General features: G+C 40.4%; 1 protein-coding gene across 1 annotated transcript in view; it reads right to left on the bottom strand.

The window, feature by feature from the left end:
• The window catches only part of oclnb (occludin b), a 29,669-nt gene extending 15,401 nt beyond the window's left edge, over positions 1–14,268 (bottom strand). Inside the window, exons 1-3 of the mRNA XM_012858128.3 lie at positions 14,142–14,268; positions 11,710–11,817; positions 1–435 (exon numbers count right to left, since the gene is read on the bottom strand). The exon at positions 1–435 is cut by the window's left edge and continues 259 nt beyond it. Coding sequence (XP_012713582.2) covers positions 1–435; positions 11,710–11,762 — 488 coding nt within the window. The 5' untranslated portion in view covers positions 11,763–11,817; positions 14,142–14,268. The remainder of the gene's footprint in view (positions 436–11,709; positions 11,818–14,141) is intronic.
• Between the last annotated feature and the right edge of the window lie 138 nt (positions 14,269–14,406).

The following is a 14,406-nucleotide window of genomic DNA, read 5'->3' on the forward strand; positions in this document are numbered from 1 at the left end:
ATCACCAAAATAAATATGATCAGCATGGCTATGAAAGTAATCGCAGAAATGGCCATGATGAAGCCTTTCCCAGACTTGGGATCAATTTGCGTTCCTCCGTAACCATAGCCATTGGAACTGCCGCCAAGACCAGACCCATAAGCCCCGCCATAACTGCCACTGTAACTGCCACTGTAAGCGCCTCCATAGCTGCTGCCGTAAGCGCCACCTACACCCGGGATTAGGCTAGCTCCACCTCCCATCATCCCCATGTCGTAGTCCCATGCCAGAGTTGAGGCCACACAGGCAAAGATGGCCACACACATGATGATGATGATGAGGCAAAGTATCTTCATCACACCTGGTGGAGATGTCCAGAGATAGAAGTGAAGCTTTTTGTTTTCTTGATAGTTGGAGAAGGTTGGGTTTGACATGAGCTCACTGTGCCTGTGTTTGCTGTCAACAGAAGAGAGCAGACAAGCTTTAGTCAATATCCGAATGAGGCTAAACAGTAAGACATGTAAAGGCTGAGAAGGTTCACAGTAAATAAATTCCAATGGTTTATTTTTCCATGTTATCAAGCAAAATAGAAGTAGCACTTTTTGCGAATATATTCACCATATTAGTATGGCCCTGACAAAATTACATAAAAGGGTATGCAATAAACCTCCAGCATGACATGTCAAAATGTATAGTAAAACTGGCATATATTTGGACATGCTAGTACTTTTAGGGGCTCACATTCACCTTATGTTCACCTTAAAACAAATTTTAAAAATACATTGTTTTGAAGTCATGTACATAAAGAGTATTGTAAAGTCACCATGGACGCAACATGACAAAACATATCAGAACAGTCGATGTATGAAACTAGGCCAAAGCATTGCAGCACAAGTGTGTGATGATGCGTGGTGTGGGCGGGGCCATGGAACTTAACAGTAAACAGCAATAAGCGGTAGAACAATACAATCCTGAACAACTAGGTGTAAACTGCAGGTGTATTGGTAATCTTAAAATTAATTCTATTTATATAATGGTGATGCTGAAAAAACTAGTCCATGCATTTGTTACTTAAAGGCTGTCCACAAAATGCAGTACAAAGTCTTCAGCTGATCCAAAATGCTGCAGCAAGAGTTCTGATGAAAATCAGCAGGAGGCATAATATTTCTCTAATTTTAGCTTCCCTTCATTGGCTTCCTGTTAAATCAAGAATATAATTTAAAATTCTTCTAATGTATAAAGCCCTTAATAATCAAGCTCCATCATATATCAGAGCTCTGATTACCCCGTGTGTTCCTAACAGAGCACTTTGCTCTCAGACTGCAGGTCTGCTGGTGGTTCCTAGAGTCTCTAAAAGTTCTCCTGTGGAACCAACTCCCAGTTTTGCTCCGTGAGGGAGACACCCCGTCTACTTTTAAGACTAATCTTAAAACTTTTCTTTTTGACAAGGCTTATAGTTAGAGTGGCTCATGTTACCCTGAGCTACCTCTATAGTTATGCTGCTATAGGCTTAGGCTGCTGGAGGCCATCAGGGCCTATTTTTCTCACTCTACTGAGTTCTACTGTTCTCCAGTTTTGCATTGCATTGCATTGAAATGACTGTTGTCATTTCAGCTTTTAACTTTTTGTTCTCTTTCTTTTTTTTCTTCATAGTAGGTACACCTGGTCTGGCGTTCTGTTAGCTGTGACATCATCCAGAGAAGACAGATCACCCACTATTACCATCTAATGTAGAACAGATTACTAGATCAATGTGTGCTTCTGTGCTTGTTTCTCTCTCTTATTGTGTCTCTGCTCTGTCTTCTCTAAACCCCAGTCGGTCGAGGCAAATGACCGTTCATACTGAGCCCGGTTCTGCTGGAGATTTTTCCTTCCCGTTAAAAGGGAGTTTTTCTTTCCGCTGTCGCTTCATGCTTGCTCAGGAGGAGGGATTGCTGCAAAGCCATGGACAATGCAGACGACTCTCCCTGTGGCTCTGCTCTTCTTCGGGAGTGAATGCTGCTTGTCGGTACTTTGATGCAGTCAACTGGGTTCCCTTATATAGGAAATCTTTTACTAATCTGTATAATCTGACCCAATCTGTATAATATGATTGAATTTGACTTTGTAAAGTACCTTGAGATGACATGTTTCATGAATTGGCGCTATATCAATAAAATTCAATTGAATTGAATATAGTGCCACAACTCATCATCTCAAGGCACTTTACAAAGTAAATTTATTGAAATTGGTTAAGTTTTATATCTAAGGAAACCCCTGTAGATTGCAGACTTGCATCTTTCTCTCCTCCTAAAAGACCGTGTCGCTTGTTGTTGTAGGGACTTGAACTAAACCCCCTCCTACATCCTTCTCTATTTTTGGTTAAAGCTCAAATTAGCTAGGGTTCTAAAGACCTCTGAATCTAACCAGTATTATCCTGCTTAGAGTTACTGTGAGACCTTTTTAGCTAGATAAGTAGGACATGACCGATCAACTAACCACTTCCCTCCTAAGGCCCCACCCATTTCTAGTAGACAAGTTGGGCAACCTAGCAGCCTGGATCGGTTAAGTTGTAGTGACTCAAAAGTCCCTAAGTGTGTTGTTCAACAAACTTTGCTACAGGAAACCTTTAAAGACCTAAATAATTTTAGAACCATGCACCATGTCTGTTGAACGCAATAAATGTTGACTCAATAATTGAATGTCCACAACTCCTAATAGAATTTTATATGCCTCTTTATATATTTCTTCTAAAGAAATCACAAATTAAAATTTAACCCACTTCCTAACTCTATCTAAGGCTGATTACTAATATGTTCAGGAGAGGCTTTTTAAATTAGAGGAACAGACTGACCTATATCACAGGTGGAATCCCAAAGAGTGTCTGATTTCTGGGCGAAGGACTTGATCAGAAAAAAATAAATAAAAATAAATAAATAAATAAATAAATAAATCAATAATAATAATAATAATAATAATAATAATAATAATAATAATAATAATAATAATAATTCCTCCTCTCAATGGTAACATTCTGATGTACAGATAATTTCCTGCTCACAGAGACTCACAGCTTGAGTCTTCGTCCCGACAACATGAGCTAAGGTTCCTCTTCCTGCTTCAGCTCTGACATCTAGAGGGTGAGACTCCCATCTCTGTAACATTCAGGTTGTTTTCATCAACCAGTTCAAATGATCTACTGAGTCTTCTAACAGAATCTGTGGATCATTAGCCCCAGATTGTGGAGGAATCATGAAGAAAGGGCATTGGACCCAGCCTCATTGGTCCTCAGGGACAAAGCGTTCCGTGGTCATCTTTTGGCCAGCTGATCTTCTTACTACTGTCTTGGGTCCTCTTTCTTTGAATCTACCATCTCAACTCTTCTTTCTTGAATCTTCTTTTCTTCTGCTCTGTTTAACGTGTCTTAAGTGATTAGAACTGAGCAGTGAACACCCAAATCATCTAACCTTTATGTGTTGAGAACCGTTAGTTACATAAAATAATAATAGCTGTATTAAACATTTTTATATACAACTGTAGAAAACTAAATAACATCCAACATCAATAGTTTAAAAGATATTATATAAATTCAACCAATTTTTTAAGAGTATTAACCCACTAAAAAAGCTATTTCATGTATGACGCTGGTGGTATTACAGGATTGTTCTACCATTGTAGAACAATCCTGTAATACCACAATCCTGTAATGTGGCTCAGAGTGTCAGCACATTAAAGTAGCTCTGTAACTTTGATTGAGGCTCTTTTTATTTTTTTCAAAATTTAATTCCCGATTTTCTTGGAAAATTGCTTTTTTTGGACAACCATTTCTTTTTGTATTGGATGCTGTGCAGCTGGATTGATTTTTCCCAATACTTTTCTATATTTTGCCCTTTTGTTTATGAAGCGTAAACATAGCAACAGGGTAGTTTACAGCAGGCAACAGCCAATTAACATCGCAAAAGTAGAAATGATACGACAACTGAAGCCAGAAATCCCACAGGAGTTTAAAAAGAGGTATTGTGGTTGCAGAGCAGCAACAAAGAGGGGAGAGAGGAGAAAATTCAAACCATCTCTGCCATCCATCATCATGAGCATTGTGAGATCGCTAGCTAACAAGTTGGATGAACTTCAAGCCTCGACAAGGACTCAGCAAGAGTATCGGGAATGCAGTATTATGTGTTTTACTGAGACATGGCTGCAGGATCATATCCCCAACTCCAACGTCTCTCTGCTGGGGTTCCTGACTATATGAGTAGACAGAGATTTAAAGAGCAGCAAGAAAAGGAAAGGAGGTGGATTGGTGGTGCTTGTCAACAACAGATGGTGTCATCCAGCACATGTTACTGTGAAGTGTCCAGACATTAAACTGTTAGCAGTAAGTTTTTGTCCATATTATTTGCCAAAAGCAGTTCACCAGAGTTGTTTTGGTGTTTTTTACATCCCACCCTCAGCTGTTGCCGATAATGCATGTGATGTCATCAGTTCCATTGTTGCCAGGATACAGGCACAACACCCCAATTCTTTCGTAGCAATATCAGGTGATATTAATCACGCCTCACTCTCTGCTACACTGCCAACATTTCAACAGGCTGTCAGCTGCTCTACCAGAGAAAACAAGACTTTGGATTTGTTTTACACAAATGTTAAGGATTCATACATTTCCAAATCAAGATCTCATCTGGATAAATCAGATCACAACCTTGTTTTTCTCTGCTCAGATTATAAACCCCTTGTCAAGAGACTTACTGTAACAAAAAGGGCTGTGAGAAAGTGGTCACAGGAAGCTGAAGAAGCCCTACAGAGTCATTTCTCTGCAAGCCACATGGAGAGGACATAAATGCCATGACTGAGTGTGTGACCGACTATATGAACTTCTGTGTGGACAACATCATCCCCACCAGAACAGTGAGATGCTAAAGGCATTGTTGAACAAGAAAGAAAGTGCCTTCAGGGAACGAGAAAAAGTTATTGGAGTATACAGAATCAGCTCAAAGTCAAGATCAGAGACAGCAAGGAGGTCTGTGTATAGGAAGAAGCTGGAGGCTAAACTGCAGGGGAACAATGTCCAATGTGTGGTCAGGGATGAAGAAGATCACAGGCTTCAAGCAGAAAGAGGATCGGATAGATGAAAGTCTGGAGAGAGCAAATGAGCTGAACACACTCTTCAATAGGTTCAGCTCAGGAACAGGCTCACCGCCCTCCACTCCTGCCCCCAGCCAAACAGACATCCCACCCTCCTTTGATTAAAAGCTTTCCTGTCACACCTCATATGATTTATCCTCTACCTCAGTCATGACCTCTTCTGTTTCCCCTAGCTTGTCTTCAACCATATCAGGAGATGCTGCTGCTCCTTCCACCTCCCACTTTTCTAAAAGTCAGGTCAAGACACAGCTGGAGAGACTGAACCAGAACAAGGCTGCAGGTGCAGATGGTGTCAGCCCCAGAGTCCTGAAGGTCTGTGCAGAACAGCTCTGTGGGATTCTACAGGACCTCTTCAATCTAAGCTTGACCAAGAGAAGGTACCGCTGTTGTGGAAGACACCCTTTCTGGTTCCGGTACCAAAGAAAACACACCAATCAGTCATCAATGACAACTACAGACCCGTTGCCCTGACATCCCACATCATGAAGGTACTGCAGAGAGTCCTGTGTGCCCACCTATGTAAGCAAACCAGCACATATCAGCACCCTTGAAGTTGGCTTATGCCATGGAGTTAGAGTTGAAGACGCCATCATACACCTCCTTCAACAAACCCACTGTCACCTGGACAAAGGAGGCAGCACTATGAGGATCATGTTCTTTGATTTCTCTGGTGCATTTATTACAATTCAGCCTGATTTGCTTTGTCAGAAACTCCAGAAGATTGGAGGCCTAAACAATCGCCTGGATCAGAGACTACCTGACAAACAGACCACACTTTGTGAGACTGAAGGATTGTATCTAACCAGGTGGTCAGCAGCACAGGAGCACCACAGGGGACTGCACTCTCACCGTTCCTTTTCACTCTGTACATTTAAGGCTTCCAGCACAAGTCTGACTTCTGTCATCTACAGAAATACTCAGGCGACTCTGCAGTTGTTGAGTGCATCAGAGATGGACAAGAAGATGAGTATATAGAGCTGGTGGACTTATTTGTGGCATAGTGTGGAAGCAATCATCTCCTCTTGAATGTGAACAAAACAAAGAAGATGATTGTAGATTTCAGGACAAACAGGATAAGATCAAACCCGTTTCCATCATGGGAGAAGAAGTGGAGGTGGTTGAGGAATATAAATACCTCATTGTTCATCTGGACAACAGACTGGACTTGAGATGCAACAGTGAAGCCATCAACAAGAAAGAACAGAGCAGAATGCACTTTGAGTACAGCCATCTCCTCTGTCATCATCTGTTGGGGCAGCAGCATCAGAGCCAGGGACCTAAAAAGGCTCAACAATCTGATAATGAAGGCTGGCTCTGTTTTGAGGATGACTGTGGAACCTCTGGAGACAATGATGCAAAGAAGGATTTTGCATAAAAATAAAGAGGATTATGAACAATCCTGAACATCCTCTTCATGACATTGTCATTGGACAACAGTCTCTTCAGTCAAAGGCTTCTTCAGATTAGTTGTAAAACAGACCGCTACAGGAGATCGTTCCTGTCCATAGCCATCACCATCTATAATAACTTCTTGACAAAATTAGTTACATTTAATTTCCCTCTGGGATAAATAAAGTATTTTTGAATTGAAACAAACCACATTGTTTTTTTTTACTCATTCTCAAGACCAGTCTTGAAACCATAGTTTCCTTGTTTTTGTATTAGATGGCTTGGACTTAGGATTTTTTCAAGAAATTGCAACAACCTTTGTTTCGTTGCGACTTGGTGTGTCATTTACATTCAAGTTGTTTACTTTTAACATTTCTATGCCACCACCAGTTCCCCTACATATTGAGGATGAAAGATTTTCCAGCTTAATAATTAGGGGAGGGGCTGAAACAGTTTGTGTGCAGCATGGGTGGAGTCCTTAATGATGCAGAGCGTTATTTTCCTGCATTGTGATGTGTAGAGGTCTGAGGTGGAGGGAAGGCTGCTCCCCTACAGTCCTCTGTGCAGCCTTGAACAACCTCTGCAGTGCCATCCTTTCAGAAGCAACACAGCTGCCATGCCACACAGTGACGCTCTCTACTACACAGTGATAGAAGCCCCTTTAGGATGGAGTTCGCACATCAAGCCTTCAGCAGCTTCCTGAGGACATAGAGATGCTGGTGGGCCTTCCACATCAGACAGGAAGTGTTGGCACTTCAGGTGAGGTCACTGGATATATGCACACCCCCTCCATAGTTGCTCCTCTGATGTTCAGGGGAGGAACGGATCTGAAATCCAACGATGTCAGATCTGAAATCCATCGCCATCTCCTTGGTCTTCTTCACATTGATGCAGAGGTTGTTTTCTCTTCACCACTGCACCAGGTCCCCCCCCCTATGTATTTTGACTCATTATGTGGGGTTAATGGGACTAGTGGCATGTAGCTAAGGGTCTGCTCACATGTAAGTTGGAGCATGTTGCAGTAGTTCACCTAACTGAAACGCATGTAGAGCTGTAAATGGTCTATGACCTTTTTTTAAAGGTATGTTTATTGAGGTCTAAAATAAGAAAAAAAAACTTTTGTAAAAGGAGGATGGATATATTCTTATACTATGGGATGCTGATATTTGCAGAAAATTTAAGTTTAATAAGTTGTCAACCTAATGACAAGAAAACTATATCTAAAACTGATTACTTCATAATTGTCATTTTGTTGTGGATTCAATGCAATTTTTCCACTAACAAAAATCAGGCTTGTTTATGATTGTGTCGTGACAGCTGAATACAGGTATTCTATAAAAGACACTGAAGATGCATTAGGGATGGTGGCTTGAAATAGTTGTGTCTGCATTAGATGGACCAAATGATTGCAATCAGCCCTGGAACACATGTAAAGACCATACACCAACATGATATGACCCAGGTGTCCCAATTCTACAATAGTAGAACAATATTAGTGGGGAAAAGATGTCTGCCTTGGACAGATTATTGCAGTGTCTGCAGGACCAGGGCGGATGCTTGGAATCGTTGAGTGTTCTAATATTGGTGTGGAGAAAGATTAGGATTAATGAAGCGGAGAGCAAACGGGTGGTGGTGGTGGTGGTGGGGGGAGTTCTGGTGCCAATCTCCAGCGGTCATAGGTCAAGACGTAGGGTCCACCTTGAACCCAGTAGAATAATGTCAGCTGTAATATTTTCTTATTAAAAACTTGGAAAAGTTGAAATATTTGTTTTTATAATAGCTAATATTGTATTTAATAAAAGAAAAAGTTAAAGAGCAGATGTTCTCCAGTCATTAAAAGTGGTTTTGTGCGTTCTGGGTTATGTGACGGCTGTTTCTGACTGCCACTGCCTTCAGAAATGTAAACATTGCTTAGAACTTTTCTTTTACAGCAGCTCCCAAACTGCCAGTAGTACAGTCATGGCCAAAAGTATTGAGAATGATTCAAATGTTAATATTTACAAAGTCTACTGCTTCAGTTTTTATAACAGCAATTTGCATGTTATAAAGAGTGAACAGCATAACAGCAATTAATTGCAAAGTCAATATTTGCCTAGAAAATGAACTTTATCCCCCAAAACACATTTCAACGTCATTGCAGCCCTGCCTTAAAAGGACCAGCTAACATGGTTTCAGTGATTGCTCCATCAACACAAGTGTGGGTGGTGATGAGGAAAGGGCTGGAGATCAATCTTTCATGATTAAGTAAGAATGACACCACTTTTTTATCATTCTCTTCCTTTTATCTCTTCTTTCTTTCACCTCTTCTCTTTATTTTGTTCTCTTCTTGTTCTTTCTTTACTCCCCTACTTTCCCATTGTAGTGTCCATATAATTTGAAATTCTCCCTGCAGGAATCACAATAAAGCTATTTACATGCACAAATCAAGCGGAGCACTATGGCGAAAGCTGTTTGCTCTACTTGTGAAAGCAAAATCTGTCAAACTCCATTTGGCATTAAGACATCAATTCTTATTGCCACATTGCTAGACAGGACACTGGGGGAAAAAAAAAAAAGAATGACACCACTGGACACTTTAAAAAGAGGCTGGTGCTTGGTATCATTGTTTCTCTTCTGTGAACCATGGTTATCTCTAAAGAAACACGTGCAGTCATCATTGCACTGCACAAAAATGGCCTAACAGGAAAGAGAATCGCAGCTAGAAAGATTACACCTCAGCCAACAATGTATCGCATCATCAAGAACTTCAAGGAGAGAGGTTCCATTGTTGGCAAAAAGGCTCCAGGGCGCCCAAGAAAGACTAGCAAGTGCCAGGACCATCTCTTAAAAGTGTTTCAGCTGCGGGATCGGGCTACCAGCAGTGCAGAGCTCGCTCAGGAATGGCAGCAGGCAAGTGTGAGTGCATCTGCGCGCACTGTGAGGCGGAGACTCTTGGAGCAAGGCCTGGTCTCAAGGAGGGCAGCAAAGAAGCCATTTCTCTCCAGGAAAAACATCAGGGACAGACTGATATTCTGCAAAAGATACAGAGAGTGGACTGCTGAGGACTGGGGTAAAGTAATTTTCTCTGATGAATCCCCTTTCCGATTGAGACATCTGGAAAACAGCTTGTTCGGAGAAGACGAGGTGAGCGCTACCACCAGTCTTGTCTCATGCCAACTGTAAAGCATCCTGAAACCATTCATGTGTGGGGTTGCTTCTCAGCCAAGGGAGTCGGCTCTCTCACAGTCTTACCTAAAAACACAGCCATGAATAAAGAATGGTACCAGAATGTCCTCCGAGAGCAACTTCTCCCAACCGTCCAAGAGCAGTTTGGTGATGAACAATGCCTTTTCCAGCATGATGGAGCACCTTGCCATAAAGCAAAGGTGATATCTAACTGGCTCAGGGAACAAAACAGAGATTTTGGGTCCATGGCCTGGAAACTCCCCTGATCTTAATCCCACTGAAAACTTGTGGTCAATCATCAAGAGACGAGTGGAAAAACGAAAACCTAGGAATTCTGACAAAATGCAAGCATTGATTGTGCAAGAATGGACTGCTATCAGTCAGGATTGGCCAGAAGTTGATTGAGAGCAAGCCAGGGAGAATTGCAGAGGTCCTGAAGAAGAGGGGTCAACACTGCAAATATTGACTTGCTGCATTAACTCATTCTGTCATTAAAAGCTTGTTACTCATAATATGATTGCAATTGTATTTCTGTAAGTATGTGATGACAACATCTGACATACACACATGAAAACCAGAGGGCAGCAGATCATGTGAAAATATAATATTTGTGTCATTCTCAATACTTTTGGCCATGACTGTACACCCAGTTTACTCACTTAACGGGACAGACCAAACCGGTTTGGCACGTCTTATCCATTGCAGACACAATCTTTGAAGATAAACAACAACACACCCACTTATTGTATCCGCTATTTTTTTTTCTGACTATGAAACTTAGCACTTCTTATTTGAAATCTTTGAACATCAGGCCCAGAGCACAGAAATGCTTCTTACTGAATTCTATGAGTATTCAATCTATGTATTGATGTTTCCTTTCCCTACAGTGTAGGGAAAGCACTGTAGGGACATCTACACTGTAGGGAAAGCATCTCTGAAAACATCACATGTGACTGAAGGAACGCTCAAACCTTTGAAATTTTCAAAAATATCTTTAGTTGTGGGAAAAAGACTGAAACAACTGAACTAATGTTGTTAGACCCTAATATAAGATTACGAGTGGAACGATTATTGGACAATATTCAATAAAGTTTCACAGCAGCAGTATCTGCAGTGAAACTTTAAGTGTGATAAACCTCATTTAAAAAATCCATCATTTCAAAACAATAATTTATTGTGTTAAACACATTCAATAGTGCTTTCTTTAGGTGTATGTTTATGTGTTTAACAACAGATACGTCATATCAGCATCTGTCCTGCTAGATCCATCAAGGAAATTTTTGACATTTGTCCACATATTTAGAAAGTAAAAGTCTGTTTTTACTGCGACAGTAAAAAGGCTAAACTTTTGAAATTATCTAAGCCTCCAAAGCGACAGAAAGTAAACATATTCTAATTTATTTTTAATACAGTTTTGCCACATATTGGGCCTTTTTCAAAAGGTCTCCATTTTAGAAGACCATCAGTTACTTGTACAGACAAAAATGAACAAACTGATGTCACTTCTGGTTATGTTTTATTCTGTGAAGATGTGGTTCCTTTGAACGAAGTGAGACTTTTTTCAAATTGCAATCCGTAGATAACCAAGAATATCAAAGAGCTTTTAATTACTTGTTAAAATATTCCTTTTGTTGTAGTTCATCTTATTTTGTATTTAGGATTGAAAATAAAAAGGATTTATGTTTAAAGGTATTTCTGATATAGTTTTTCCTATTTAGCCTGATTTTGGGTAATAAACCTGATACTGTTAGCCTAATTATATGATTAAACTCACTTTCAAGTTCACACAATTCACTCAATACACTTTCTTCAATCAAAAATTATGCTTCAGATTGTCTTTACAATTACCCATTAATAGAACAATGCTCCCAAGGTTATTTAGCTAAACAAATGCTTCAAATGTCCCTAAACTATGTGTCGGGCTGTACACACTTAACTCCAATATTCAATCGAGCTAAGAAACGCTCAACAACAACAATAAATGAATTTAACCCAGTCAACCGTTAAAGCAAATGTAATTTTAAAAGTATGAGAGATGAAAGCAGGGCTACTTACTGTTTGCTTCCACTTGGTGGGTAAAGAGGGTGGCTGTGCCTGTGGCTTGGCATCCTGGAATTATGTTGGCTCTAAAACTTCTTGGAAAACAGAATTGATTCTGGTGATCTGAAGGAAAATGTAAGAAAATGGAGAAGAGGTGTATCATATCAGACCTCAGTCAGACTTTTTATTCATATGAACTGTGACATTTATTGCAACAGATCCATGCACTAATGTTGAGAATTAAAAATATATCTTAGTTGGGGTTACTGAGTAAAGCAGAGTGGGGTCTGTCCTTTCCTGCTCCAGCGTAAGATAAACATGGAGTTTTATTGCCCTGAGGGGGTGGTCAGCAGGAGAGGGGGTCAGTCATCCTCCCTCTGAGCCATGCAGGAGGAGTTTAAAGTTAATAAAAGGAATGTCTTGGTAAAACTTACTTCAGACAGACAGATTTATCCACCGCGGTGAGAACAACATCTTGTAAATGGTATGTACTCTGTCTCCATATTTAATTTCTATGAATTAAATATGTATTTAAATCGTTCTACCTCTGATCAATGATTCCTTATTTTATTGTCAAATCTTAAACTGGGGTAAAAATGGGCCTTTAGTAGCGAAGCAGGATTAGGCCAAGAATAAAAATATCACACTAACTACAATTATTTTCTATTGATTTCCCTCATCTCTTAAAATATGCTCAGCTGTTCATCTTGAAGCACCGAGATCTTTACTGATAATTTTTCCAAATTTTGTTGAGTTGAAATTCATTTGAGGAGAGGCTTACTAAGAAAAATAAAAACACATTTTTAGATTCACACCTACATGATGTTTCAATTGATCATTGTTCAGATGTTTCTATAACATGATTGGAGTCCACCAGTGGGTAATGAATGAACATGATGTGAAGTCATACAAAGCTGTCTCAGTTGAGCGCATATCAAACCAGAAACTAAAAATGAAGTGAAAGGAATTCTCTGTAGAGGGCAGATTGTATCATAGCACAAATATGCAGACAGATACAAAACAGTTTTGGTGGTGCTAAAGATACCAAGAAGCACCATGCTCACCATTATTTGAAAATGGAAGAAGTTAGATCAGGCTCCCCAACCAAGCTACATATTCAGGGAAGATGTTCGTTGGTCAGAAAGGTGGCCAAGCACCAAATGGCCATACAGACTTGAACAGTTAGGAGAACAATCTAGAACAGGGGTGTCAAGCTTTAGTTCAACAGACTGTCCTGCAACTTTTAAAAGAATCATTTCTCCAACAAGATTGTGAGACCAGGAGCAACAACATTTTCTGGTCTGATGAAACCAAACTAGAACATTTTGGCATGGATTCATAGCATCAGGAAGCATGGTGGTGACAGCACAACTTCATGGGGGTGGTTTTCTGCTCCAGGGTTAGATGAAGGCAGCAAAATGTAGAGAGATTCTTCAAGAAAACCAGCTCCAAAGCTCTATAAATTCTAGTCTCTAGATCCTAGACTAAGGTGATGGTTTATCTTCAAATGTGACAATTACTTGAAGCATACAGTCAAAGTAAGACGTTCCAGGCCCAACCAGAGCTCTAACTCTAATTGAACATCCCTGAAAGGAGCTGAAATGGCGATCTACTGATGTTACCCCTCCAACCTAACTGAGCGGAAGAGGATCTGACAAGAACAATAGTTAAATAGATCTAAAAAGCAGGTGTACAAAGCTTGTAGAGAAATACCTGAGAACAGAAGCTGTGAATGCTGCCAGTGTGTTTAAAACAAGTTTCAGTTTGCCATTATGATCTATTTTGGTGTACATAAAATAGTGCTAGTTTTGGAATGGCTCTGTAAGCAAAGGAGAGACGATGTGAATACTTCCTGGATACATTGTAAATGACAGCTCAGTTTTAGACACAGTGATAATTTTAAATTCCAGAACTGTGGACATAACGATTAATATATCAGGAAGTTTCCTTTTGTGTTTGACAATAAAATGTAGCCGTATGGTAAATAGTTCACTCCAAATGTTGACCTTGCTCAGGGAACTGCTGTTCAAGAGCTCAAAGTAACGGCTGCCATGTCGACCCGGTGGTGGTGAAATAAACCGACTACAAACCAAATGTTGTCCATAGAAGTAGATAGAGGTAAGTCAGCCTGGCTTTAGCTGCTTTTTATGGAAGGACGCAGCAGGCGAACACGTTAAAATCTGTTTTTTAAATGGCCAGCTGACACTGTACATTGAAAGGGTTCTGCAGATAGACTCTAAACGGTTCGCATTAAAAAGGGCAAATCATATATCCGTACTTTGTAATGCGAACCGTCTAAAAAGCATCGTAGACAATGCCTTTTAAATTACAATTCACAGTCCTCAGTAAAACATCAGCAAAAAGTTAAGTTTACATAATCAATTGAGCTTAAATAAGCGTATATTTTGGTTATCAAATCCCCACTGTAAGAGCGAAAAAGAACCCACCTTGTGATGAAGCTGATCCTGAACAACAGACTGGCGTCACCCGCGAAGAACAATCCAAACATGCGCGCACCTTCATCCATCCACGCCCCGTGTACAGGGACTCCAAGGCTGGCCTCTACAGGTGTGCGCACATCACGTGATCTCCTCCTCAGGTCACTCAGGACTAACCTGTTCTCAGTGTCTGTCGCTCCAAATGCAAGAATGTGCTCTTCCCCAGTTCCTAGGAGCCGATCCCCAGCTCCTGGAAAGCTTCTGCTGCCTGAGC

The sequence above is a fragment of the Fundulus heteroclitus genome, unplaced genomic scaffold, assembly GCF_011125445.2.
Source record: "Fundulus heteroclitus isolate FHET01 unplaced genomic scaffold, MU-UCD_Fhet_4.1 scaffold_40, whole genome shotgun sequence".
Taxonomy (NCBI): domain Eukaryota; kingdom Metazoa; phylum Chordata; class Actinopteri; order Cyprinodontiformes; family Fundulidae; genus Fundulus; species Fundulus heteroclitus.